Genomic DNA, 26,866 nt, shown 5'->3' on the forward strand with positions numbered 1-26,866 from the left:
AGCCTCGAACCGGGGTCCTTACGCTTCACAGGCAAGTGCTTAACTGCTAAGCCATCTCTCCAGCCCTAAAACCAGGACTTTTTTGTTGTTGTTTATTCTTATTCATTTATTTGACAGCGACAGACAGAGAAAGAGAGAGAGAGAGAGAGAGAGAGAGAGAGAGAGAGGGTGTGCCAGGGCCTCCTGCCACTGCAAACGAACTCCAGAAACATGTGCCCCCTTGTGCATCTGGCTAACATGGGTCCTGGGGAATCAAGCCTCGAAACAGGGTCCTTAGGCTTCACAGGCAAGCACTTAACTACTAAGCCATCTCTCCAGCCCAAAACCAGGATTTTTTACTCCAGTACACAAGCAATGGTCTAACTTAAATGAACACATGAAAAATTAAAGCTTTAGTTAGAAACTTTTTAAAAAAAAAGGTAAAATACAATTAAAAAGTATAGCAGTCTTTTTGTTATGGTAGTGCTGGAGAAGGAACCCAGGTCATCATATATCCCTAAATTGTAGTAGTCTTGGAAAAATCATTCAGAAGTAAATGTGTCTAAACCACTATTCAATAAAAATACAATGCAAGCCACAAACTGGCTTTCTCATAGATATATTAACAGTTTTTCTAAAAGCAATGTATTTTGTTAAGCTAATGGGCACAAACATTAGCATTTAGTAATGTGTTCCATATGATATTTGTGAAGTGTTTTCATATTCTTTTTTTCATACCAATTCTGATGTGTATTTGACACAGCAGGTCTCAGCAGACACATTTTAAAGGCGCAATTACCACACTGGCTGGGTGCCACGTGTGGAATAGGGTTTGACCTTGACACCTGAGTACTCAACATGTTCTCTAATGACTAAATCAATGGCTTTGATCAGGGATTTGAATGATTACAGCTTGGAAGCACAAGGCAAGTTCTGGTGCAATAACAACTGATTATTCCCACCCCATAACTCTTAGAAATGTATAAGAAACTTGGATAAAAATTTTTAAATGTTTTAACTCTTTGAACCTAAACTTTCTGAGATCTATATAACTAGGTCTGCGTGAATCATTTTTTAATATAAAGCTATATGTGAGATATGAATCAGAATGTGTAAGAATCAGAACCTACTACAATAGGTGCAAATGTCCACAGCACAACAGACAACTCTGTCTGCAAACTAGTGTACAAGACAGGAAGAGTCACGTCCAGTGCTTCAAACAATAAACTTCAGAGAGGTGCACTTAATACTAAATGAGGAGCTGCAGATATAGCTCAGTGGCAGACTGTGTACTTAGCATGTAACAGGCTTTTGGTTTGATCCTCTGCATGAAATAAACCCCCAAACCACAATACCTATTGATGGACTGGAGAGATGGCTCAGCAATTAAGGCACTTGCCTGCAAAACCTAATGACACAAGTGCGATTCCCCAGTGCCCACATAAAGCCAATGCACAAAGTGGCACATGCAACTGGAGTCTGCAGTGGCTGGAGGCTCTAGTGTACCCATTCTGTCTCTCTACTTGCAAATAAATAAAAATTTAATTTTTTTTTTTTTTTTTTGGGGGGGTTTTCGAGGTAGGGTCTCATTCTAGCCCAAGCTAACCTGGAATTCACTATGGAGTCTCAGGATAGCCTCAAACTCATGGCGATCCTCCTACCTCTGCCTCCCGAGTGCTGAGATTAAAGGTGTGCGCCACCACGCCCTGCTTGTTTTTTCTTTTTTCTTTTCTTTTTTTTTTTATCTTTTCACAATTTTTATTAACAGTTTCCATGATTATAAAAAATATCCCATGGTGGGCTGGAGAGATGGCTTAGCGGTTAAGCACTTGCCTATGAAGCCTAAGGACCCCGGTTCAAGGCTCGGTTCCCCAGGTCCCACGTTAGCCAGATGCACAAGGGGGCACACGCGTCTGGAGTTCGTTTGCAGAGGCTGGAAGCCCTGGCGCGCCCATTCTCTCTCTCTCCCTCTATCTGTCTTTCTGTATTTGACGCTCTCAAATAAATAAATAAATAATTAAAAATATATATCCCATGGAAATACCCGCCCCCTGCACTTTCCCCTTACTGTTTTTCCTTTTTGAGGTAGGGTCTCGCTCTCACCCAGGCTGACTTGGAATTCACTATGTAGTCTCAGGGTGGCCTTGAACTCAAGGCGATACTCCTACCTCTGCCTCCCAAGTGCTGGGGTTAAAGGCACGTGCCACCACACCTGGCACAAATAAATAAAATTTTTAAAGAGAATAGTGCACCCATTCTCTCTACTTGCAAATAAATAAAAATTTAAAAGAGGGGAAAAAATTCTCTAGTGATGAGTAGTAAATGACTAGAACTGATCACACTGTAAAGACAGAACCACGGAAGTAGGCACAGTCCTGCACACCTGCAACCCCTAGCACTTGGGATCTTGGGATCAAGAGTTCAAGAGCAGCGTTATAGCTACACAGTTGAGTGCAAGGCTAGCTTGGGCTACATAAGACCCCATCTCAGAAATCCAAAACAACAAAAGCAAAAACATCTAATGATACTGATGAATTCCTGAAAAGAAACTACTGTTCCCACTCATCCAAACTCTCAGACTCACTGGCAATGTGCTCCTCCTGCCTACAATTGTCCTGGAACACACCTGTGCTCATAAATACCTCAACCATTGTTATTTCCCCAAGCGCTGCATACTTCCTAAGCCCAGCTTAGGCCTGTGCTGATGTTCTCAAGAGGAATTCAGGGAAAGGTAGAGAGGTAGAGGAGAAGTGTGGCAGCTGTTATTTCTCTGCTTTCTCAACAAATGGTCAGTGAGTTACCTCTGGGTTCTTTCTTCATCCTGATATGTGTCCTTTTGTATCGTAATGCGATATCATGGAAGACTAGGGGGTAAAACAAAAACACAAGAACGATCAGGTGAGTGGCTTTAATGCCTGTGCATAATCAGAACACAATGCACATGGCCCACAACAGATAGCATGCAATGCTCAAGATGAGCCAACTCTGCCCAAACTGTCCAACCTCCTCTGGCAGTCAGGCTTGTTTCTCTTTTATATACAGATAACGATGAAGTGATAGAGAAATACAAAGATACCAGAGACAGACATCCTGCCACCTGTACTATCACTGGTGCAACCCTGCATCTTTGGAAGAGATGACCCGCACTCACTTGTGTGGCCTTCATACCGCTCAACGTAATGCAAACAATGAATTGCTTTGTTCTTTGCCTAAAGAAAAGAAGAAAAATATTTTCTTAAATATCTTCTTGGCTTTCTTTGTCTTTGAGCTTGGATCTTACTATGTAGCCAAGGTAGGTTTAAAACTCACAATCCTCCTGCCTCAGCTGCTCAAGTGCTGAGGATTAGTGGTATGTTACCCTGCCCAACTTCATGTTGACTTTCAAAAGTATCCTTTTTAAAAAGATATTTTATTACCCGGGCATGGTGGCACACACCCTTAATCCCAGCACTCAGGAGGCAGAGGTAGGAGGATCGCTGTGAGTTCGAGGCCACCCTGAGACACCATAGTGAATTTCAGGTCAGCCTGGGCTAGAGTGAGACCCCACCTTGAAAGACCAAAATATATATATATTATTTATTTATTTGAGGGGGGAGGAAGAGGTAGATAGAGAGAAAGAGAGAATGGGCACGCCAGGGGCTCCAGCCACTGCAAACGAACTCCAGGCACATGCACCCCTTTGTGCATCTGGTTTACATGGGTCCTGGCGAATCAAACTGGGATCCTTAGGCTTCACAGGTAAATGCCTTAACCACTAAGCCATTTCCTCAACCCTCAAAAATACCTTTTATAAAACATTTTATTATAAAAAAATTTCACCTATGCAAAAATTTTAGTATATGCTTCTAAAAGATAAGTACTTATAAAAAAATACCCACAATATTCCTATTACACTTAAATGAATAATTTCTTTATATCTACAATCTGTTAGTACTCACACTGTCACAGCAGTTTCATAATTTGGGTAAACAATCACAGGTACATCTAAAATGACTTTTTATGAGATACGCAACCCAACCTTGAGCAACAAATCTCATGGGAAGGTCCTAGAAGAAATTATTATTTCCTTATGGTTCCCATGGGCCTAACACAGTCTATTATCTTTTACTAAGTGCTAATCAAGACAAAAATGCATACAGCTTGATGTAGTGGCACTCACCTATAATCCCAGGATACAGGACAGTAGGAATCAGAATCAGCCTGGGCTACATAACAAGAACCTGTCTTATAAAACCAAAACCAAAAAAGAAAAGTATCTACCTTTCTGAAAGCATCTGCCCGGTCACTGGCTTTCCCAACAGCAAAACCTTTAAAAGAAAAAGAAAATCTGTGAAAAGGGAAATAGCTTTGGCATACAATGTGCCTTTTATCACATTGCTATGAAATTTCATTTATCAAGGTTTTTCTTGTTGTTTTTTGTTGTTGTTTTTGTTTGTTTTTGAGACAGGGTCTCATACAGCTCAGGCTGGCCTTGTACTTGCTGTGTAGCTGAGGAAGAGCTTGAGCTTGCAATACTCCTGCCTGTACTGTAGTTCTGGGATCACAGGTGTGCACCACAGACCCTGTTTATGCAGTGCTGGGGAGTAAAACCCATAGCTTTGTGCATGCTAGTCAAGTAACTCTACCGACTGAGTTACATCCCAACTTCTCCTACAATATTTTAAATCACTTCATCATCCTATCACCCATAGAAAACCTGCTACCAACAACCAATGAGCAAGCATGAGGCTACAAAAGTCCACTTGCCTGCTTTGAAAATTTTACATTTGGATGTATTTAAGAAATTCAACATTCAATGCCAAGCACAGCACTGAGCATTGTAATAAATCTCTAGTAAGATGAAACACACTCCATTTTTAAGTATGCTCAAAATTAATAAAACAAATGATTTTAGACACTTTGGAAAACATTAAAATAACCAGAAGTATGGGAGAAACTGCTCTATAGTGAAACCATGCTATCAGTGGAACTTTCAAGTAGAATTTTGGTTTAAATTAACCAAGAAATAAAATCAATGGTTCTTCAGTCTGTGAATTTTAGAAATAAACTGAATCACAAATTGAGGAAATACACCTATTATTCGTTACTTAATCTGAAGATTGTATTTTGTTTTTAAATTATACACAGAGGGCAGGAGAGAGGCTTAGCGGTTATGACACCTGCCTGCAAAGACTAAGGACCCAGGTTCATTTACCCAGAACCCACATAAGGCAGATGCTCATGGTGGCACATGTGTCTGGAGTTTGTTTGCAGTGGCTAGAGGCCCATTCATTTTCTCTCTCTCTCTAATAAATAAAAAGTGTTTGAAAAAATTATACACAGAAAAGTATCATATGCAAGACACAAACTATGCATCTGAGACCCAGGACAAAAGGAACTATAAATTCCGATTTTTAAACAAAACAAATTAATCATGGATATCTCAGAGGAAAATAAGGACTTAATTATAAACTTCAAATGGAGATTTTCTAAGCAAAACACAAAATCCCAAGTCATCTAAAACTGATAGATTTAATACCTAAAGGCTTCAAACTTCTATGGAGTTAAGATGGAAAAAACAAAACTAGTCACAGTATCTGAAAGACAGGCCTGAGTCTTCACCCTAGAAAGAGCTCACACTGATCCATATGGAAAAGGACAGTCGCCCTAGAGACAGTTCACACTGATCCATATGGAAAAGGACAGTCGCCCTAGAGAGAGCTCACACTGATCCATATGGAAAAGGACAGTCGCCCTAGAGAGAGCTCACACTGATCCATATGGAAAAGGACAGTCACCCTAGAGACAGTTCACACTGATCCATATGGAAAAGGACAGTCGCCCTAGAGAGAGCTCACACTGATCCATATGGAAAAGGACAGTCGCCCTAGAGAGAGCTCACACTGATCCATATGGAAAAGGACAGTCGCTCTAGAGAGAGCTAACACTAATCTATTTGAAAAAAGACAGTTGCCCTAGAAGAGCTCACACTGATCTGTACAGGAAAGGACAGTCATCCTACACAGAGTTTGCACTAATCCATTTGGGAAAGGACAGTCATCCTAGAGAGAGCTCACACTAATCCACATGGAAATGGGCAGTCATTCCAAAAACAGCTCACATTAATCACTTCAGAAAAGGACAGTCTCACTAGAAAGAGTTCACATTTGGAAAAGGACAGTCACCCAATAAAAGATATGCAAAGCACATGAACTGATGGGCCTCAAAAAGAAAATATAGGGCTGGAGAGATGGCTTAGAGGTTAAGCGCTTTCCTATGAAGCCTAAGGACCCCGGTTCAAGGCTCAATTCCCCAGGACCCACGTTAGCCAGATGCACAAGGGGGCGCACGCGTCTGGAGTTCATTTGCAGTGGCTGGAAGCCCTGGCACGCCCATTCTCTCTATATATATCTGCCTCTTTCTCTCTCAACTAACTAAATGAAAATGAGCAAAAAAATTAAAAATATATATAAAAATGTTCAACTAACATGTAAAATCATATCTATGTTTCATAATTAAAGATACACAAATCAAAACTAATATCCAGGGCAAGAACATGGTGAGAGGAATACAACTGACAGAACCTTTAGGAAGTAATCTGACAATACCTATCCACATGGAAGAGTACTGGAGGAGTAATTTCACAATTAGGAAATTGCCCATAGTCTATAGAAAAGTACAAGCAACTGCATTTATTTACATTTACAAGAAGTTCACGGTCTTTTATAAGCAGTAAATCTCTGGAAACAGCATATTCAGTAACAGGGAAAAGTTATAAAATTCATGTTTATCTAGACAATGGAACACTATGCAACCAGTACAAAGAATGAAGGGGAGTCTGTTGCAGTAGCTTCAAGAAGATCTCTATGTGAAAAACAGTAAGGTGCAAAATAATCACTGTAATATGATGTATTTTTTTTAAAACATTTTTATGTATTTAGTTGAGAGACAGTGAAAAAGAGAGGCAGATAGAAAGCAAATGGGAACACCAGGGACTCCAGCCGCTGCAAATGAACTCCAGATGCCTGCACCACCATGTGCATCTGGCTTTATGAGGGTCCTGGGGAATCGAATCTGGGTCCTTTGGCTTTGCAGGCAAGCACCTTAACTACTAAGCCATCTCTCCAGCCCTGATGCTTTTTTTAAAATCATAATATTAAAAAAATTCTGTAAATAAATAAATAAAATTTAAAAAAAAATGTTTTTTTAAAAAAAAAAAGGCCTGGCACGCCCATTCTCTCTCTCTCCCTCTATCTGTCTTTCTCTCTATGTCTGTTGCTCTCAAATAAATAAATAAATAAAATTAAAAAAAATGTTTTATAAAAAATAAAAAAAAATTCTGAAAAAAAATTTTAACTACAAAAGTTACTGGGTTTTTTTTTGTCTGTTTCCTTATTTATTTTAGCACAGGTGGCCTGGAACTCACTGTGTAGCCCAGACTGGTTTAAAACTCTCAGCAATCCATGTTGGGATTAACAGACACATGAGCCATCATACCCCATTAAAGTCACTACTAAATGTGCTTTCTTGGGCTGGAAAGATGTCTTAGTGGTTAAGGCACTTGCTTGTGAAGCCAAAAGACCAAAGTGTGATTCCCCAGGATCCACATAAGTCAGATGCACAAAGTGGTACATGTATCTGGAGTTCGTTTGCAACAGCTAGAGGCCCTGGCGCACCCACTCCCCCTCCCTAAATAAATAAGTAAATAAAATTAATAAAAATGTGCTTTCTTATAGAAACACACTAGACCCATTGCTTGTGTTTTAGGTGTGGGCTAGCTAGCAATAAGCTTGTTTACAAAACCATCTAAATTCATGTTCCTTGTTTTTTGTTCCATTTTGTTTTGTTTGAGACAGTGTTTCACTATATAGCCCAAGATGGCCTTGAAATCATGATCTTCTATTTCAATGTAAATGTAGACATTATGAAAACTTTTCTATCATGAAAATTTAACAGAAAGTGTAAGGAAAATTTAAATGTAAGAGATTCATAACTGGTGAAAGTGCTGGAAATAAATGACTGCTGAGTGTTCAGCCCTAAGCAGAACATCACCTCTTCCATGGCTCAGGGAACACTGCAGAAGAGGGACAGAAACAATGTAAGAGCCAGAGAATAGGGAGAAGTACTGTGCAGTGCTGTTTTCCAGAAGTGGCATGGCTATAGCAGTCATGAACTCACAGCAGCTGTGGCTACCTGCACAAGATTGGGTCCACCTAATGCTGTCACAGATGGTGGAGGTTCTCTACAGCCACTTCTCCTGAGGATCTATGGCTCCTCGTTCTCTTCAGTGGTGTAGCCACTGGTAAATTGCCCATGCTTCAAGTAAATAACTCTGCTACCATACTCATACAAGCCACCTTCAACTCAGTGGGTCACATATACCAAAAAGACATGAAAGTAGGAAGGGGACTTACAGGGGCTTGGGAGGAATGGAAGGGGGATAAAAGGGTAATAGGGGGCACAAATATGATCACAACACATTCACCATATGCAACTATCAAAAAGTAAATAAGTTTTTTTTTAAAAAAAAAAAAGAAGAAAATTTAAGCCAGGTGTGGTAATGTACACCTTAATCCAGCACTTGGGAGGCTGAGGTAGAAGGATTGCTGAGTTTGAGGCCAGCCTGAGACTACACAGTGAATTCCAAGTCACCCTGGGCTATAGTGAGACCATACCTCAGAAAAAGAAGAAAATTTAAATGACTGGTAACCAACCTTTTTTCAGTAGTCATGCAGTTTTATTTGCAGATAAACATAATTTTTTTAAGTGGGATTATATTATACAGTAGAACATATTTTTAGGATTATGTAGTTTTTCATGAGCCTTTAATGGCTAAGGAACATTACACTGTAAAGTTACATTATTTTTATAACTATGGTTCTACTATACATGGTGTGTGTTTCCCTCTAATTTTTCACTATTACATATACTATAATAGCATCTTAAGCTATGTAAAATATTCATTGACCTCAGGAAAGAGCAGATATGAAAAAAATCTGCTAAAATATTAAATTAATATATTGTACTGGTACAAAATAATTTTAAATTATATTGTGAATAACACCTCCCACAAAAAAAAAAAAAAAGCTATTCTTTTTTTCCTCTAAGGGTTATTAAAGGGTTCAGGTCTGTGAGCCCAAACCGTGAACAAGTTTAACTTGCATAAAAGGTCAGCTACATGGAAGCAGCTCCTAGTAGTGCCAGGCCTGACCTCTACCACACAACCACCACCACCACCACATACTTACAACATCCCATTTACCTGCAGCCCCTCTTCCATTCCCCACAGCGACCAGGACACGGACTGATTTCTTTCTTCCCTCTTTTGCAGTCATATTAAAAACATTTCTGACCTAAAAGACAAAATATCTCATCAAAACTCCTGAAGTAAAGGACTAATGGGACCTGCCTTTCTAAGGCACAGCTCCTGTGGTATACGGGTACCCCGCCTTCCAACACTGTGAGCATAAACAACAAACTTCCTCTGAACAAAGCCACCCTCCGGACTGTTTCCTCAGGAAGAGCGAAAATAAGATTTTCTCTGCTATTGCACAAGGTTTTTAGAAGATTTAACTGAGATAATGTTTAAACATTATCTCAAAATGGCCTATGTTAACGGACCACAGGGGGAAAAAAAAAAAGCTGTGGATTAAAACTGAAATTGCTTAATACTGATTATAAAATATCCCAATAACAACAACACTAACATATTTTAAAAATAATAAAACACAATATGAAAATAACTCCTCAAGACTGGATTTCTACATTAAATATTAAGCTTAATGGAGAAACAGAAAATTTGAGAATACCTTCTTATTATGAACTATAGGAAATCTATAGCTAAGTAGTTTGGTTGGTTTAGGCCCAACTAGAACCGGGCATGGTGGCACATGCCTTTAATCCCAGCACTCGGGAGACAGAAGTAGGAAGATCACTGTGAGTTTGACGCCACCCTGAGACTACACAGTGAATTCAGGTCAGCCTGGGCTAGAGTGAGACCCTACCTCAAAAAAGAAAAAAAGCCAAGAACTATGACACTGGTAACTACACCACTTATGGGGCAGCTGCACCTTTGGCTTAAGCTGCTCCTTTCTTACAATATGAAAGTAAAGGAAAAGGGAAGCTGAGCTCCCTTTCATCAACAGTCTCATAGAAAACCACCAAAGCATATAAGAATTTTTCAAAGGGATGATTAGCTTTCAAAATCTATAACCTAACATACCAACAAAAATATTTATAAATGTATTTTAAACTATGCTGTGACTGACAAAAGAAACAACACACATACAACAGGAGCCCCATGGTAAACTCAATAGATTTACCTGTCATTATACAGATTAACTGTGCAGTGCCAGCAATAGGATGGTGACTACATTAGAAGAGTTCCTGGAAAGTGACTGAAGTTTACTGGATCCAGGCTTCAGATTCAAGGGTTTGTAGGTAACCCACAGCTGAATTCCCAGCCAAACTGGACTTCCAGCTTCCTACCCATAACCCTGTTCTGCCTCATCCTTGCATCCCTAATTAAGTGCTAAATACAACTGGCTCATAATGCAATGATAGATTGCTAATGCTACTTTAGCTTTAGGAAGAAGGACACTTAAACACAATCCCCAAATTTTGCTATTAACCATATCACTAAAGTTGCCTTGTCGTGAATCTCAATTTGGTAGCCCTTATAAAAGGAAGCAGTTAGGACAGCCAGTAGCAAGTAACTTAACTTGAAGTTTCATTATTTACTTACCCAGATCAGTTCTGCATCTGAGAAACTACGATACATCAAAAAATTTTCCTCCTGGTTCTTCTCGCCCCATCTCCACTGCATGCACCCCAGCCTCTCCAAAGGCAGTAATTTAATTCAGCATGCCTACCTCAAGTATCCTGGTATCAAAGTCATCATATGTTTCTACAAGAAGGAAAAGACAAGCATACAGATAAATGGTCTGCATTATTAATGCATGGAAGCATTTCACAGACTTTGAACCTATTTGGTCATTCCCACCCTGCTGGGCATTGCTGAGTAGAAATCAAGACACAGCCACACTTGACTATCAAAATTCACATTCTCCTCATGAGACCTCACCCATCCTTTAGGAACTATTGGAAGCTGATGGTTGCTTGCCAATGGGGAGTCATGTTCTTCAGTGATGTAGCCACAGGTAAACTGTTCATGTTCCAGTATATAACCTCTCACCCATGCTCATGCAAGCAACCCTATTTAAACTCACTAGGACATATATACACAAAGACATGAAAGCTAGAATGGGGACTAATGAAGAGACAAGGTTCAGTGAGAACAGAAGACAAGAGAACAGGGGGTAAATATGATCAGAATATAGTAAATCTGTCAAAACCTAAATGAACTCATTGTCTCCAATTCCATCAAGCCCTCCTGCAATCTCATGGTCTTCTATGTTCTCTGAGTTCTGTCTCTCTCCAAATACTCATTATGCTTTTTCCCCCCTGAGGTAAGGTCTCACTCTAGCCTAGGATGACCTAGAATTCACTCTGTAATTTTAGGCTGGCCTTAAACTCACAGTAATCCTCCTAATTCTACCTCCCAAGTGCTGGGATTAAGAGTGTGCCACCATGTCCGGACTATTAACTTTCATGTACTTGGTTTTTAACATTTTTGTTTGTTTGTTTGTTTTTTGAGGTAGGGTCTCACTCTAGCCCAGATTGACCTGGAATTCACTATTGGAGGGTGACCTTGAACTCATGGTGATCCTCCTACCTCTGCCTCCTGAGTGCTGGGATTAAAGGCATGAACCACCAAGCCCGGCTTAACTTTTTATTAGACAAAATTTCTATACTGTTGGAAGAAGATTTCTTGGCTATGGCTATGGATCATCTTTTATCCCATAAACTACAGTTTATATTACATATACACACAGATGATTGATTGATAGATAGATAGATAGATAGATAGATAGATAGATAGATAGATATAAAATGTAGTAATGTAGTAAACTATTCAAAGATGCTCAAACCCTCTTCTGGAAAAAGAAAACCTAAATAGGCAAGAAAACAAGATCACTTCAAAAAATATTCTAGGGCTGGAGAGATGGCTTAGCGGTTAAGCGCTTGCCTGTGAAGCCTAAGGACCCCGGTTCAAGGCTCGGTTCCCCAGGTCCCACGTTAGCCAGATGCACAAGGGGGCGCACGCGTCTGGAGTTCGTTTGCAGTGGCTGGAAGCCCTGGCGCGCCCATTCTCTCTCTCTCTCCCTCTATCTGTCTTTCTCTCTATGTCTGTCGCTCTCAAATAAATAAATAAAAAATGAACAAAAAATATTCTAGAACTACAAATCTTCTCTGCCACTAAGGCAAACAAAATCAGTACTCTCCTACCTCCATTGGGGCCGGGGTCAGGGGGGCCAAGACTGACGCCTCCCCATGTATTTCCACTCCAGCCTCGTTCCCGTTTAATTTTTATCTTCCTCTTCCGGTCCCACTCTTCTCTCTGCTGGACCATGTCCGCCTCCACCTTCTCCTGCTCTTCTTTGCTTCTTTGGCCAATGGTCTGCATGGCTCCATTTTTCATGAGTGGGACATTAAGACCAGGCCACAAGAAACCAGAACGCCCTGAAGATAGAAACATAAGGAATTTTAAGAAAAGCTTTAAGGAAACTTCAAGAGTGTCAAAATGCCAAGAAATGCATGAACAGGTAACACACTACTGGTGAGCTTGAGGTAACATGACCACTTGGCATATCACCCTGCACCATCAAAGTTTAAATACAGCATTACTCCACTCCACACTACCTAGCGAACTATTCGCATCTAGGCACAGGGCAAATGTGAGCCTGGACAAGCATGTCTATTAAAACAACAATCTAAGTGTCAGCAACAGTGGAATGGCTAAAAGAACTATGGCATCTCTGTGCACACAATCCTCTGCATGAAACCAAAGAACACAGTCACTGTTTAGGTTCTGGTATGGAGTGATTTCCAAGACCTAGTATTGAGTAAAACTGTGTGTGTGTGTGTGTGTGTGTGTTTTCAAGAGAGAGAGAGAGAGAATGGGCACGTGTCACAACTCTGGCCATGGCAAACCAACACCAGACACTTGCACCACATTTTGCATCCAACTTATACAGATGGCTGAGGAATGGAACTCAGCAGGCTTTGTAACTGAGCACCTTTAACCACTGAACCATCTTCCCAGGCTCCACACAAGCAAATTTTAAGACATCATGTATAGTATAACTGTATAGTATAAATTATCTTTAGAAAGAAGAAAATACATATTTCTTTTAGGGCATTTATTTGAAACAAGGAAAGGCCAACAGCACTGGGGTTCACTGCAAGGGAGCTTGCAACATTCTCTATAAGCCTTGCTTTTTTTTTTTTTAACTGAGAAGTTTACACATGATCTTGTAACTTTAAAAAATAAAAGCTAGCTGCCATGGTGGTATACACTTGTAGACCCAACAATGAGGACGGCTGAAGCAGGAGGATCATTTGAGCTTATAAATTCAAGAATAGCCTAAGGCAACACAGCAAGACCCACTCCCCAAAACAAAACAAATAAAAGCAAGTAAGATACAAATAAGTTGTGCAGAAAAATATTCAGGTAGATATGCCACAGCAGAGTACAATAGAAGGTATCTTCTTTATTCCTAAAGGGCTATTATTATCAAAGATGATTTCATTTGGAAAACTACAGCACAAAAATGAGCCAGCTCAAGCATAGTACTGCATTCTTCTGATTCTTCAAAAAGCACAGGTGTGAACAATCAGATATTCTTTTTTTTTTTTTCTTCGAGATAGGGTCTCACTCTAGCCCAGGCTGACCTGGAATTCACTATGGAGTCTCAGGGTGGCCTCGAACTCATGGCAATCCACCTACCTCTGCCTCCCAAGTGCTGGGATTAAAGGCGTGCACCACCATGCCCGGCACAATCAGATATTCTAAGAGTCAGCAACAAAGGCCCAGAGGGCAACTCCAGCCCCTCCCTGCCCTTATTTTTTGTAAATGAAGCTATAGGGAAACACAGCCATGCCCGTTCAATTATGCACCATCTATGGCCGTTGTGTGCTATGACAGCAGAGCTGAGTAGCTGCAACAGAGGTGGCTCCCAAAGCCAAACCTATTCTTGTCTTCACTTTGCAGGGATCCGTCAGCTCTCCATCTACTCCATCATCCTACTACTGAGTTCTAGGTTCCTGGAGCATAGCGACTGCCACAAGAGATGCCATGCCACACAAAGGGATACTCAATGTTTGCTGAGTAAATAACTTAATGGAGGTGGCCTTTCACTCCTACAGTCCTGAGCTAAGGCAAGGAGTAAGCCATCTGGTTGGTTGGATCCTACAGCCTTTCATATGAATTGCTGAACGCTTCTAGTTTGTAAAAATATCCTTAAAATCTGAGGTATAAACCCGTAATCTCAGCACTAGGAAGCTATGGTGGCTTGAATCAGATGCTTGCTGTAAACACATGTGTTCTGAACACTTGGTCCCCAGCCAGTAGCAGTTTGGGAAGTGGAGCCTGCCTTGAAGAGGTAGGTAGTTAGGTGTGGGCTTAGGGGTATTACAGCCAGCTCCATTTTCCAGAACTTAGCTCACTCTCCTTCTGCTGTTTTCCACCTCTGCTCATGTCGTGCTTTCCCCTGCCATCATGGAGCTTCCCCTCAAGACTATTAGCCAAAATAAATACTTTCCTCCCATGAGCTGCTTTTGTCCCAGCAAGGAGAAGGAAACTACAACAGGAGGATAAGGCAGGAAGATCATGAGTTCAAGGCCAGCCTGAACTACACAGTGAAACACTGTCTCAAACAGAACAAAAAACAAGGAATAAGAATTTAGATGGTTTTATAAAGAAGTATACCTTCACCAATGATTTGACCCCGGTTCAAATCCTTTCTTCTCTTTTTCTTAGTCCTTTTGCCTCTTCCTTTTCTTGCTCCAGCACCCGTCTCTGCTAAAGCACCTCTCCACAGCTCATCTGCCGTCACTGTAATGAAACAGGTTTGTTTTTTTAAATTCTGTAGTTTTCACACAACAATGTGTAGTCTCCTATTGAGTCAAGGCCAGAAGAGGCAGCTTCACACACATAAGAAGGTAATGAAAACAAAACAAAGTTATTATTTGCATATACCATGCGGTTAAATTTGTGAAGACCAAGAGGAAACAATGCTATTACTTCCATACAAAACACAGAAAACATTGAAGTCCCAGTTATTTACCAGAAATCAAAGATACATTTGTACAAATATGCTTTATTCTCCTTCATGAACCTACAGGTTTAGAAGCCCTACTTGTTCCCTGAAAGGCCTCACCTTTGATACTCCAGGAAGAACACAGAAAAAGAAACATGTGTTAGCTGTACATTATACTTAAATGTTTTGTATCTGTACAGCATTCCTGATCTTGAGGGATGCAGGAAACTGTGACTAACTACCACAGGCTGCTATGTTTCCCTGACTGGAGCAAATAATCAAGCTCCAACTTTAGTCCAATATGAATTCAACACAAAAGGACCACAAACTCAAGACAAAGTAGCACCCTCAAACTAAACTCTCTCTAAAGATGTGATTGTTTTACCCTCAGTACTCAAGTTCATTTGTAATGGGGCATATGAAGAGGCCAGTCGATTACAGAATTTTCCTTCATTTAAAATCATCAAATCAGTCATTAAAACTAAAAGGGAAACCAGGCATGGTGGTACATCTCTCTAATCCCAGGTTAATACAAGAAGATTCGAAGTTCAAGGACTCTTCCTCAAAGACAAAAAAGAAAAAAGAGAGAGAAAAAACCAAAGATTTTATTTTATTTTTTAATTGAAACCACAAACCACTAGACCTAATCGGTCATTATGACTTGGGAGCAGTGAACTCTTAAAGAGTTCAGAGTCACATAACTGAGGATAAAGGTGAGTTGAAGGAGTCAGTAGAAGAGGCAGAACAGTGCAGAAGAGGTCTCTGAGGATGAGTGGCACCTCTAAAACAAGAATAGGGACAGGAGAGAAGGCTTAGCAGTTAAGGTGCTTGCCTGCAAAGCCAAAGAACCCCAGTTAGATTCCCCAGGACCCACGTAAGCCAGATATACAAGGTAGCACATGCATCTGGAGTTCATTTGTAGTGGCTGAAGGCCCTGGCATGCCCATCCTCCCTCCCTCCCCTTTCTCCTCCCCCTCCCCCCTTAAATAAATAAATATATTGAAAAAAAAAACATTTAAAACAAGAATAGTAGTGAAGGGCTGGGGAAATAGCTCAGCGGTTAAGGTGCTTGCCTACACCAAGGTTTGATTCCCCAGGACCCACAGATGCACAAGGAGGCATCTGGAGTTTGTTTGCGTGGCTGGAGGCCCTTGTATGCCCATTCTTTCTGTCTCTGCTTCTCTTCTTTCTCTCAAATAATTAAAAAATACACACACACACACACACACACACAGATATATATAAAGAATAGTAGTAAAAGGGCTTTTTAGAACAGGGAGAGGACTCCTAAATATCAAAAGTCCTGTGCCTGGCTGGTGATATATATGTGAAATACCAGCATTTGGGAAGTTGTGGCAGGACTGAAAGTTCAAGGTCATTCTGGGCTACATAATGTGACAGTCTCAGAAAACAAAACTAAAATAAATAAAAAGTGAAAATTCCCAAAACTTATAAATCTGATTTGCTCCTCTAAAGAAAGTCAACTCTTAAAAAAAAATGAGGCTATACCTCAAAAACCAAACCACCACCACAAAAGAGGATATATATAGGGGCTGGAGACATGGCTCAGGAGTTAAATGCACTTGCTTGCAAAGTCTGACAACCCAGGTTCAAATCCCCATTACCCATGTAAAACCAGGCACACAAAGTGGCACATGCATCTGGAGTTAATTTGCAGTGGCAGGAGGCCCTGGAGCACCCATGTAGTCTCTATCTCTCTTTCTTTCTCTCAAATAAATAATACTTTATATTATTTACTTATTTGCAAGCAGAAAGATACAGACATATATACAGAGTATATATGGGGCTGGAGAGATAGCTTAGTGGTTAAGGCATTTGCTTGGGAAGCCTAAGGACCCAGGTTCGATTCCCCAGTAGCCATGTAAGCCAGATAAGGACCCAGGTTCGATTCCCCAGTAGCCATGTAAGCCAGATGCACAATGTGATACATGCATCTGGACTTTCATTTTCACTAGCTGGAGATCCTGGTGCACCCATTCTCTCTTTCTTTGTTTCCCCTCCCATTCTCTCTCTCTCTAAAATATATAAATATATATATATATATATATATTTTAAAAAGAGTAAAAAACAAAAACAAAACAAATTGAGGCTATTGATATTCATGACCTCACAGTACCTGAACCTACCTACATAAAACCTTCTTAATAGGAGGAAAAGATTATGACATCAAAATAAGAGAGAGAATGGGCTGGAAAAGATGGCTTGGTGGTTAAGGCACATGCCTGCAAAGCCAAAGGACCGAGGTTCAACACCACAGGACCCTTGTACGCAAGATGCACAAGATAGAACATACATCTAGAATCCACTTGTAGCAGCTGGAATCTGGAATCCACTTGTAGCAGCTGGAGGCCCGGATGTACCCATTCTCTCTATTTATCTATCTTCCTCCTTATCTCTCTCAAATAAAAATTAAAAATTTTTAAAAATAAATAAAAGAGAATCTGGCTGGGGCCGGCCTGTGGGCAGGACGCGAGGGCTGGGGCTGCTTCTGGTGTGGCGAATGAAATCCTCTCAGAAGTGTATTGTACAACTAAAGACAAGGACCACGGGTCATCTGAGATTGTTTGGCCTACTGATAAACCCAGGAAAATAAGATTAGAGATCACTATTCAAGCAGAAGTTTCCTAAGACTGTCACAAAGATGTGTGACATAAAGGCGTGGCTGAGTATGTCATGGAATGGGCTGCAAAAGACCCATATGGCTTCCTTACAATAGTCATTCTGGCCCTCACTCCACTCTTCCTAGCAAGCGCTGTACTGTCCTGGAATTTGGCCAAGATGATTAAGGCCAAGGAGAAAGAGCAAAAGAAGAAGCAAAAACGTCAAGAAAATATTGCCAAAGCTAAGCGACAAAAAAAAGATTAAAGGAATGGAAAGGTTGTGTAACTGGAGAAAAACTATTTGGAAATCGTGCAGCTTTGGAAGGACTTGCTAAGGTTTCATTCATGTTCATGGAAGTATTATTTAATAAATTACAGCTGAAAGCCGGGCGTGGTGGTGCACGCCTTTAATCCCAGCACCCAGGAGGCAGAGGTAGGAGGATTGCTGTGAGTTCGAGGCCACCCTGAGACTCCATAGTGAATTCCAGGTCAGCCTGGACTAGAGTGAGACTGTACCTCGAAACACCCCCCAAAAAAAAATTACAGCTGACCATATAGGAGAATCATGTTCTGACCTCCATACTATAGTAACTTTTAGGCTGGTATAGAAGTTTGTTGGTTTCTGCCAAAAGTTACTATGAATTGGCATTTACCATACTGGAGCATGTTTAATCTGAAAATCCAAACCCCTCTCAAATCTGAAACATGCAGACATGATGCTGCAAGTAGCAGGTTCCACACCTGAACTTGTGAAGGGCTGCAGCTAAAATACAGGAGCACTGAAATAACATTCTCTTCAGGTTAAATGAGATGGAGATGAACTTTGATTAGACTTGGATCCCATCAGCAAGGTGTTATGCAAGTACTCTTAAGGTCTGAAAAACTAAAATATTACTGGTCAGTATTTCTGCCGAGGGATGCTCAACTTGTAGTTCTTTATAACTGACAGCTGGGTGCCATTTTGCAGCTTATGTTTTCAAGTGAAAACACTATATGAAGAAAAATGGCTTTAGGACTATGAACTTGATTCAAATACTGGTTTAAAATGAAGTGCTATTCTAGAGGTGAAAAGTTTATGTTGGCTTGAAAGACGTACTATTAACCACAATTTTAGAATCATTTCTTATTTTTTGGAATAGAAGCATTGCTGACTTTTTCTCAAAGGGAAATGATATTAATGAGTATGTCTATTTTTTTTGCATTTTTCTCACATTGACCTTTGAGGTGGTAATTATCAAGACATTTTGCATTTTTTAAAAATTTTTTTTTTGTTCATTTATTTATTTATTTATTTGAGAGCGACAGACACAGACAGAAAGACAGATAGAGGGAGGGAGAGAGAATGGGCGTGCCAGGGCTTCCAGCCTCTGCAAACAAACTCCAGATGCGTGCGCCCCCTTGTGCATCTGGCTAACGTGGGACCTGGGGAACCGAGCCTCGAACCGGGGTCCTTAGGCTTCACAGGCAAGCGCTTAACTGCAAAGCCATCTCTCCAGCCTACATTTTGCATTTTTAATGTAATTTTATAAAGAATTCTCTTACTGGCCATGTAGAGGACCACCTGCTGAACATAATAGTTTTTGTACTTCTGAGCACTGCCATTTTCCTAGATGAGTTGCTGAGAACAGAAACACTGGTGAAAAGCTTGCAGACAAAATGCCAAGCGCTGTTGTACTTGGGCATCAGCGTTGCCTTGTGCTTATGACAGCTGTGAGACAGTTAACATGTCTCATCTGACAATTAGCTGATTATATAGATAGTACTTGTTTTTTTTTAATTTTTATTTATTTGAGAGTGACAGAGAGAGAAAGAGGCAGATAGAGAGTGAGAGAGAGAATGAGCGTGCCAGGGCTTCCAGCCATTGCATACGAACTCCAGACGCTTACGACCCCTTGTGCATCTGGCTAACATGGGTCCTGGGGAATCTAGCCTCGAACCTTAGGCTTCACAGGCAAGCGCTTAACTGCTATGCCATCTCTCCAGCCCAGGACTTGTTTTTATTACATTCTGTGTTTAAACTCGTGTGGTAGTGGTGTCATGATTTTTTTTTAATCAAACAGGATCAAAGTGAAAGTTAAAATTTCAATCTTCTGATGAAGAATGGAATTTCAAAGGGGAAAGTGCAGGGGGGGGAGGGCATTACCATGGGGTATTTTTTATAATCATGGAAAATGTTAATAAAAATTGTGAAAAGATAAAAAAAGAAAAAAATTCAATCTTCTGTAAAGAATAAGTAAACAGTTAAATCCTACTTCCTAAGTGGCAGAGAAAGGCTTAAGATTTAAATTAAAAAAATTTTGAACAGCATAGTAGTGATTGCACAAACTAGATCAATTATATCGAAATGAGAATGAAACATGCTATAATTACAAGTACAGAGCAAAAATTTAGTAAAACTGGAACTTTTTTTTTTAATTAATTATTTATTTATTTGAGAGCAACAGACACAGAGAGAAAGACAGATAGAGGGAGAGAGAGAGAATGGGCGCGCCAGGGCTTCCAGCCTCTGCAAACGAACTCCAGACGCGTGCGCCCCCCCCTTGTGCATCTGGCTAACGTGGGTCCTGGGGAACCGAGCCTCGGGTCCTTAGGCTTCACAGGCAAGCGCTTAACCGCTAAGCCATCTCTCCAGCCCAAAACTGGAACTTTCAAATACTAAACATGGTTTTCCTCAATGCATGGTCTAGTAACTTTATCACTGTAGTATTTAATATCTTATTAGCTGGGCATGGTCGCACACGCCTTTAATCCCAGCACTCGGGAGGCAGAAGTAGGTGAATTGCTGTGAGTTCAAGGCCACCCTGAGACTACAGAGTTAATTCCAGGTCAGCCTGGACCAGAGTGAGACCCTCCTTGAAAAACCAAAAAAAAAAAAAAAAAAATTAATATCTTATTAATGTTTTTTGCACCTCTGATAATGAATATTAAGTTACTATAATTGATCAGCAATCCTAATTTAAAAAATTAAATGAGATACTGAAATAATTTGGTATTTTTATAAAATATAAATAAATAAATAAATAAAAGACTAATAAGAAGAGGGAAGTGAATCAAACAGAGGGGTCAATAGGAATGGAGAGGGGGAATTAAAGACTTATAATAAAAAGATTTCTTTTTAAAAAAGGAGACTACAGGGCTGGAGAGATGGCTTAGCAGTTAAGCGTTTGCCTGCCAAGCCTAAGGACCCCGGTTCGAGGCTCAATTCCCCAGGACCCACATTAGCCAGATGCACAAGGGGCACACACGTCTGGAGTTCCTTTGCAGTGGCTAGAGGCCCTGGCGTGCCCATTCTCTATCTATCTGCCTCTTTCTCTGTCTGTTGCTCTCAAATAAATAAATAAATAACAAAAAATTAAAAAAAAAAAAAGGAGACTACAGATACAAAGGACAAGTCTAATGCTCCCATGTGTACCCAGTTCCTTTCTCATTAACACCTAAAACCACAGGCACAACCAAGTCAACCATACTTCTAAGTCCCCCTTATCTGATGCTCTCTTCCACATTACTACACAAATGATCTAATTACCATGAGACTTCCAGATTGATTTTGTTTTTTGAGGTACGGCCTTGCTCTAGCCCAGGCTGACCTATAATTCATTATGTAGTCTCAGGGTGGCCTCAAACTCACAGAGATCCTCCTACCTCTGCTTCCCGAGTGCTGCGATTAGATGTGCACCACCACACCCAGCCTGCTTGACAATAATTTATATCCAACAATAAAGTACTATATATTCCCAAAATGTGGCTGCATGATATTGCAGCTAATCCATCCTGGGTGCAGCAGGAATGGTAGGTGCATGAATTCATTTGATTTTTCTGTATTTACTAAACATTCTAAAATGATAATGAATTGCCTTTACTAACCCAATTTTTTATTGATTAATGCGAAATTGTGAATCATCTCTATTTACTACCTGAAAAATTCATGTCAGTCCAGGTAAAACTTTTAAGCACTATCACAAATAAGAATATTGGTAAAATACTGTCTCTTTAAAATTATCTTTCTCGGGCTGAAGAGATGGCACAGCGATTAAGGCACTTGCCTTCAAAGCCTAACATCCCGGGTTTGACGGCCCAGTACCCACATAAAAGCCAGATGCACAAAGTGGTGTATGTGTCTGGAGTGCATATGCAGTGGCTAGAGGCCCAGGTATATCTGTTCTCTTTCTCTCTCTCTCCAATTGAAAATAAAGAAATTATATTGCTTTAAATCTCTAAAGGGCTGGAGAGATGGCATAGTATTTAAAGCATTTGCCTGCAAAGCCTAAGGACCCAGGTTCAATTCCACAGGACACATGTAAGCCAGATGAACAAGGGGGCACATGCATCTGGAATTCATTTCCAATGGCTGGAGGCCCTGGTGCACCCATTGTCTCCCTCTCCCATCTCTCAAATAAATAAAAAAATAAAATTGAAAATCATACTTTTTTTTAAAAAGTCTCTAGAACTTCCAGTTAAGATGGCAGGCATAGGTACCACACCAAAGCAACCTGGGGGATGGGGGAAAGACCAAAAAAACTCAGCAAAATATACACTTTTACTAAAAAGTGAGGTGTATAGGAAATTGAAACGGCAGTGGAGAAGTAGAAGAGATCCAGAGCATCCAGAGCCTGCACAGGCCGGAAAAAGCAGACCCGGCAGGTCCACTGACCACAGCAGCGGCGCACCAAAAAAGCGTCAGGCTCGGCTCAAGCCACAGGAAAAGCCAGGTGCGGGGAGCTTCCACTCACACCGGAGCTCTCCACAACTCAAGAAACATGAAGGGAGAGTGGCAGTGAACAACGGAGGAGCAAATCACAAGGTAGAAGAACACATGGAACAGCGAGAGAACTAGAGCAGCTGCGGTTTCCTCCCATCCCCCACGGCCTATGCCCAGCTCCAGCGAACAGAGCAGCAGTCCTGGGACCCGGCCAGCCAACTTGAGCCGACAGTGGGACCCAAGCAGGAGCAGAGTCCGGCAGCAACATCAGCGGCTCCGGCACCTGCAACAGCAGCGGATCCAGCAGCAGCAGCTTCAGCGGCAGCAGTGGCTTCAGCAGCAGCGGTGACAGACCCAGCAGCGGCAGCTTTAGCAGCAGTGGCAACACATCCAGCAGCAACTGCTTCAGCAGCAGCAGTAGAAGTTCCAGCAGCAGGGGTGCCATTCTGCAGGGCCACAGTTGGCAGCCTTGGTTTGCCTGGCAGGAAAAGCCAGTGCCCAGCTCCAGAAATCAGAACAGCAGACCAACGACCCAGGCAGCAACTGACTGACACCAAAATCATCCAAGGTAACTGGGATTGCACCAGAGAAGGGTCTCACTTGGTCACAAGCTGACGTGGATCCCTCAACAGACCAGAAATCTTAACCTCTTTGTTGATAAAGGATCTGGTTGTTATAATAACTACTCTTGCATGAATACTCAGTGCTGTTTTGGATTTAACTAAAATTTAAAATTTAACTAAACACTGTACACATTCTCCTACTCTAAAGATTTATAACATCAAATCAATTGATACAGCTAAGAATACACAGCTAGCTAGAAAATCCAAGCATTAACTTAATCCAAGATGCAAAAATATATACATTATAACACAAGAAACACTAAAAAGCAAGACAATATAAATCCACCTAAAAGTATTAATGCATCAGAAATGACCTCGAATGAGAACGAGTTAGAGGAAATGCCTGAGAAAGATTCCAAAAGAATGATTGTAAATATGTTCAAAGAAGTCAAAGAACAAATCAAAGGAATCAAAGAAGAAATCAAAGAGGAAATCAAAGGAATCAAAGAGGAAATCAAAGAAGACACAGGACACCAAGTTAATGAAATAAAGAAGGCAATACAAGACATAAATAAGGAAATAGAAATAATAAAGAAAAACCAGTCAGAATTACTAGCAAAAAAGAACACAGTTAATGAAATAAAAAACTCTGTAGAAAATCTCACCAGTAGAATGGATGAAAGAGAGGACAGAATATGTAAGCTAGAAAACCAGGTGGCAGATCTAATACAGTTCAACAAAGAGAAAAACAAATTTATAGAAAAGTATGAGTGGGAATTTCAAGATATTTGGGACACTATGAAAAGATCAAATATAAGAATACAGGGCATAGTAGAAGGAGAAGAATTCCACTCCAAAGGCATAGTAGGCATCTTCAACAAAATCATAGAAGAAAATTTCCCCAAAATTGGGAAAGAGGTGCCAATGCAGATACAGGAAGCCTTTAGAACCCCAGCCAAACAAAACCTGGAAAGAACTTCTCCTCAGAATATCATAATCAAATTACAAAACACACAAACCAAAGAAAAAAATATTGAAAGCAGTTAGAGAGAAAAATCAAGTTACCTACAAAGTCAAGCCCATCAGGATCACAGCAGATTAGTCAATACAAACTTTAAAAGCCAGAAGGGCTTGGACTGATATATTCCAAGTTCTGAAAGGTAACAACTGTCAACCAAGGTTATTTTATCCTGCAAAGCTATCCATTCAAATAGACTGAGAAATAAGGACATTCCATGACAAAAGCAGGTTAAAGGAGTATTTGAAGACAAAACCAGCTCTACAGAAAATACTTGATAAAATCCTCCATGCAGAAGAAAAGGAAAAGCACACATATAAGGAACCTGGAAAAACAAGCAATACTCAAATACTAGTTAACACAAGGGAGCAAAGGTAGAACCAGAACCACAAAAAAAAAAAAGGCAAACATAAATACACACCGTTCAATAATATCTATTAATATAATGGCCTCAATGCCCCAACAAAAAGACATAGGTTTGCAGACTGGGTTAAAGAGCAGGATCCTACAATTTGTTGTCTCCAAGAAACTCACCTTTCTACAAAGGACAGACATTATCTTAGGGTGAAAGGTTGGAAAGTGGTGTTTCAAGCAAATGGGCCTAGAAAACAAGCACGGTTGCTATCCTAATATCTGACAAGGTAGACTTCAGTCCAACGTTAGTCAAGAAAGATAAGGAAGGTCACTTTATATTGATTAAGGGCACACTCCAACAGGAAGACATTACAATCCTAAACATATATGCACCTAACATGGGGGCTCCCAAATTCATCAAACAAACACTGTTAAAACTAAGGTCACAGATAACACCAAACACAGTGGTGGTGGGTGACTTTAACACCCCACTCTCATCCATGGACAGGTCATCCCGGGAAAAAATAAACAGAGAGGCATCTGGACTAAATGAGGTCATAGAAAGAATGGACCTAACAGATATATACAGGACATTTCATCCAAAGGCTGCAGAATATACATTCTTTTTAGCAGCACATGGAACATTCTCTAAAATAGACCATATATTAGGACACAAAGCAAATCTTAACAAATTCAGGATAATTGAAATAATTCCTTGCATTCTCTGACCACAATGGAATTAAACTACAATTCAGTAGCAAGAAAAGGCTATAGAGCATACACAAAATCATGGAAACTAAACAATACAATACTAAATGAAAAAAATCAAGAAGGAAATCAAAAAATTTATAGAGTCAAACGATAATGAGAACACAACATACCAAAATCTCTGGGACACATTGAAGGCAGTTATAAGAGGTAAATTTATAGCCTTAAGTGCCTGTATTAAGAAATTAGAAAGGTCACAAGTAAATGGCATAATGCTTCACCTTAAAGTCTTGGAAAAAGAAGAACAAGGCAAACCAAAAATCAGTAGTCGTGAAGAAATAATAAAGATTAGGGCAGAAATTAATGAAATAGAAACAACAAAAAAAAAAAAACCAAAGAATTAATGAAACGAAGAGTTGGTTCTTTGAAAGGATAAACAAGATTGATAAACCCTTAGCAAATCTGACCAAAAGAAAGAGAGAAGAGACACAATTTAATAAAATCAAATGGGGAGGTAATACGATGGAGAATGGAATTTCAAAGGGGAAAGTGTGGGGGGGTGGATGGAAGGGTATTAACATGGGATATGTTTTATAATCATGGAAAATGTTAATAAAAATTGTGAAAATAAAATAAAATAAAAAGAATTTGAAAAGTAAATAAATAAAATAAAATAAAACCAGAGATGAAAAAGGTAACATCACAACAGATTCCAGAGAAATTCAAAAAGTCATAGGGAACATAACACAAAAGCATATACTCCACAAAGTATGAAAATCTGAAAGAAATGTATGATTTCCTTGATTTGTATGACAAGCCTACAGCCAACATATTACTAAATGGGGAAAAACTGGAAGCTTTTCCAAAAAATCAGAAACAAAACAAGGATGTCCACTGTTCCCACTTTTATTTAATGTAGTTTGGAAGTCTTAGCCATAACAAAAAGGCAAGACACACACATAAAAGGGATACAAATTGGAAAGGAAGAGATCAAGTTACCATTATTTGCAGATGACATGATTCTATACATAAAGGACCCTAAAGACTCAACTAGCAAACTGTTAGAGCTGATCAAAACCTACAGCAATGTAGCAGGATACAAAATAAATACACAGAAATCAGTAGCCTTCATATATGCTAACAACAAACACACAGAGGATGAAATCAGAAAATCACTCCCGTTCACAATTGCATCAAAAAAAAATAAAGTACCTTGGAATAAACCTAACCAAGGAAGTAAAGAATCTCTACAATGAGAACTTTAAAACACGCATGTGAGAAATTGCAGAAGACACTAGAAAGTGGAGAAACATCCCTTGTTCCTGGATTGGAAGAATCAATATTGTGAAAATGGCAATCTTACCAAAGGCAATATACACATTTAATGCAATCCCTATGAAAATTCCAAAGGCATTCCTCATGGAAATAGAAAAAACAATCCAAAAATTCATTTGGAATCACAAAAAACCTCAAATATCTAAAATAATACTGAACAACAAAAATAAGGCTGGTGGTATCACCATACCTGATTTTAACCTATACTACAGAGCCATAGTAACAAAAACAGCGTGGTACTGGCACAAAAACAGACATGTAGATTTATAATCATCTAAAAAGATGTTCTACGTCACTAGTCATCAGGGAAATGCAGATTAAAACTACATTGAGATTCCATCTCACTCCTGTCAAATTGGCTACCACCATGAAAACAAATGATCATAAATGTTGGCGGGGATGTGGACAAAGAGGAACCCTTCTACACTGCTGGTGAGAATGCAATCTGG

At 40.0% G+C, this 26,866-nt stretch overlaps 1 protein-coding gene and 1 pseudogene across 2 annotated transcripts in view; one reads left to right on the forward strand and one right to left on the reverse strand.

Annotated features, from left to right (window-relative positions):
* Positions 1–26,866, reverse strand: part of Mrps5 (mitochondrial ribosomal protein S5) — a 40,735-nt gene that overhangs the window by 4,987 nt on the left and 8,882 nt on the right. For both annotated transcript variants that reach the window (XM_045147615.1, XM_045147616.1), the window contains 7 exons: positions 14,789–14,914; positions 12,307–12,540; positions 10,830–10,864; positions 9,221–9,311; positions 4,240–4,286; positions 3,131–3,188; positions 2,781–2,843 (listed from right to left, as the gene is read on the reverse strand). In XM_045147615.1, coding sequence (XP_045003550.1) covers positions 2,781–2,843; positions 3,131–3,188; positions 4,240–4,286; positions 9,221–9,311; positions 10,830–10,864; positions 12,307–12,540; positions 14,789–14,914 — 654 coding nt within the window. The remainder of the gene's footprint in view (positions 1–2,780; positions 2,844–3,130; positions 3,189–4,239; positions 4,287–9,220; positions 9,312–10,829; positions 10,865–12,306; positions 12,541–14,788; positions 14,915–26,866) is intronic.
* Positions 17,782–18,005, forward strand: LOC123460127 (annotated as a pseudogene).

This window comes from Jaculus jaculus, chromosome 4 (assembly GCF_020740685.1).
Source record: "Jaculus jaculus isolate mJacJac1 chromosome 4, mJacJac1.mat.Y.cur, whole genome shotgun sequence".
Taxonomy (NCBI): Eukaryota; Metazoa; Chordata; class Mammalia; order Rodentia; family Dipodidae; genus Jaculus; species Jaculus jaculus.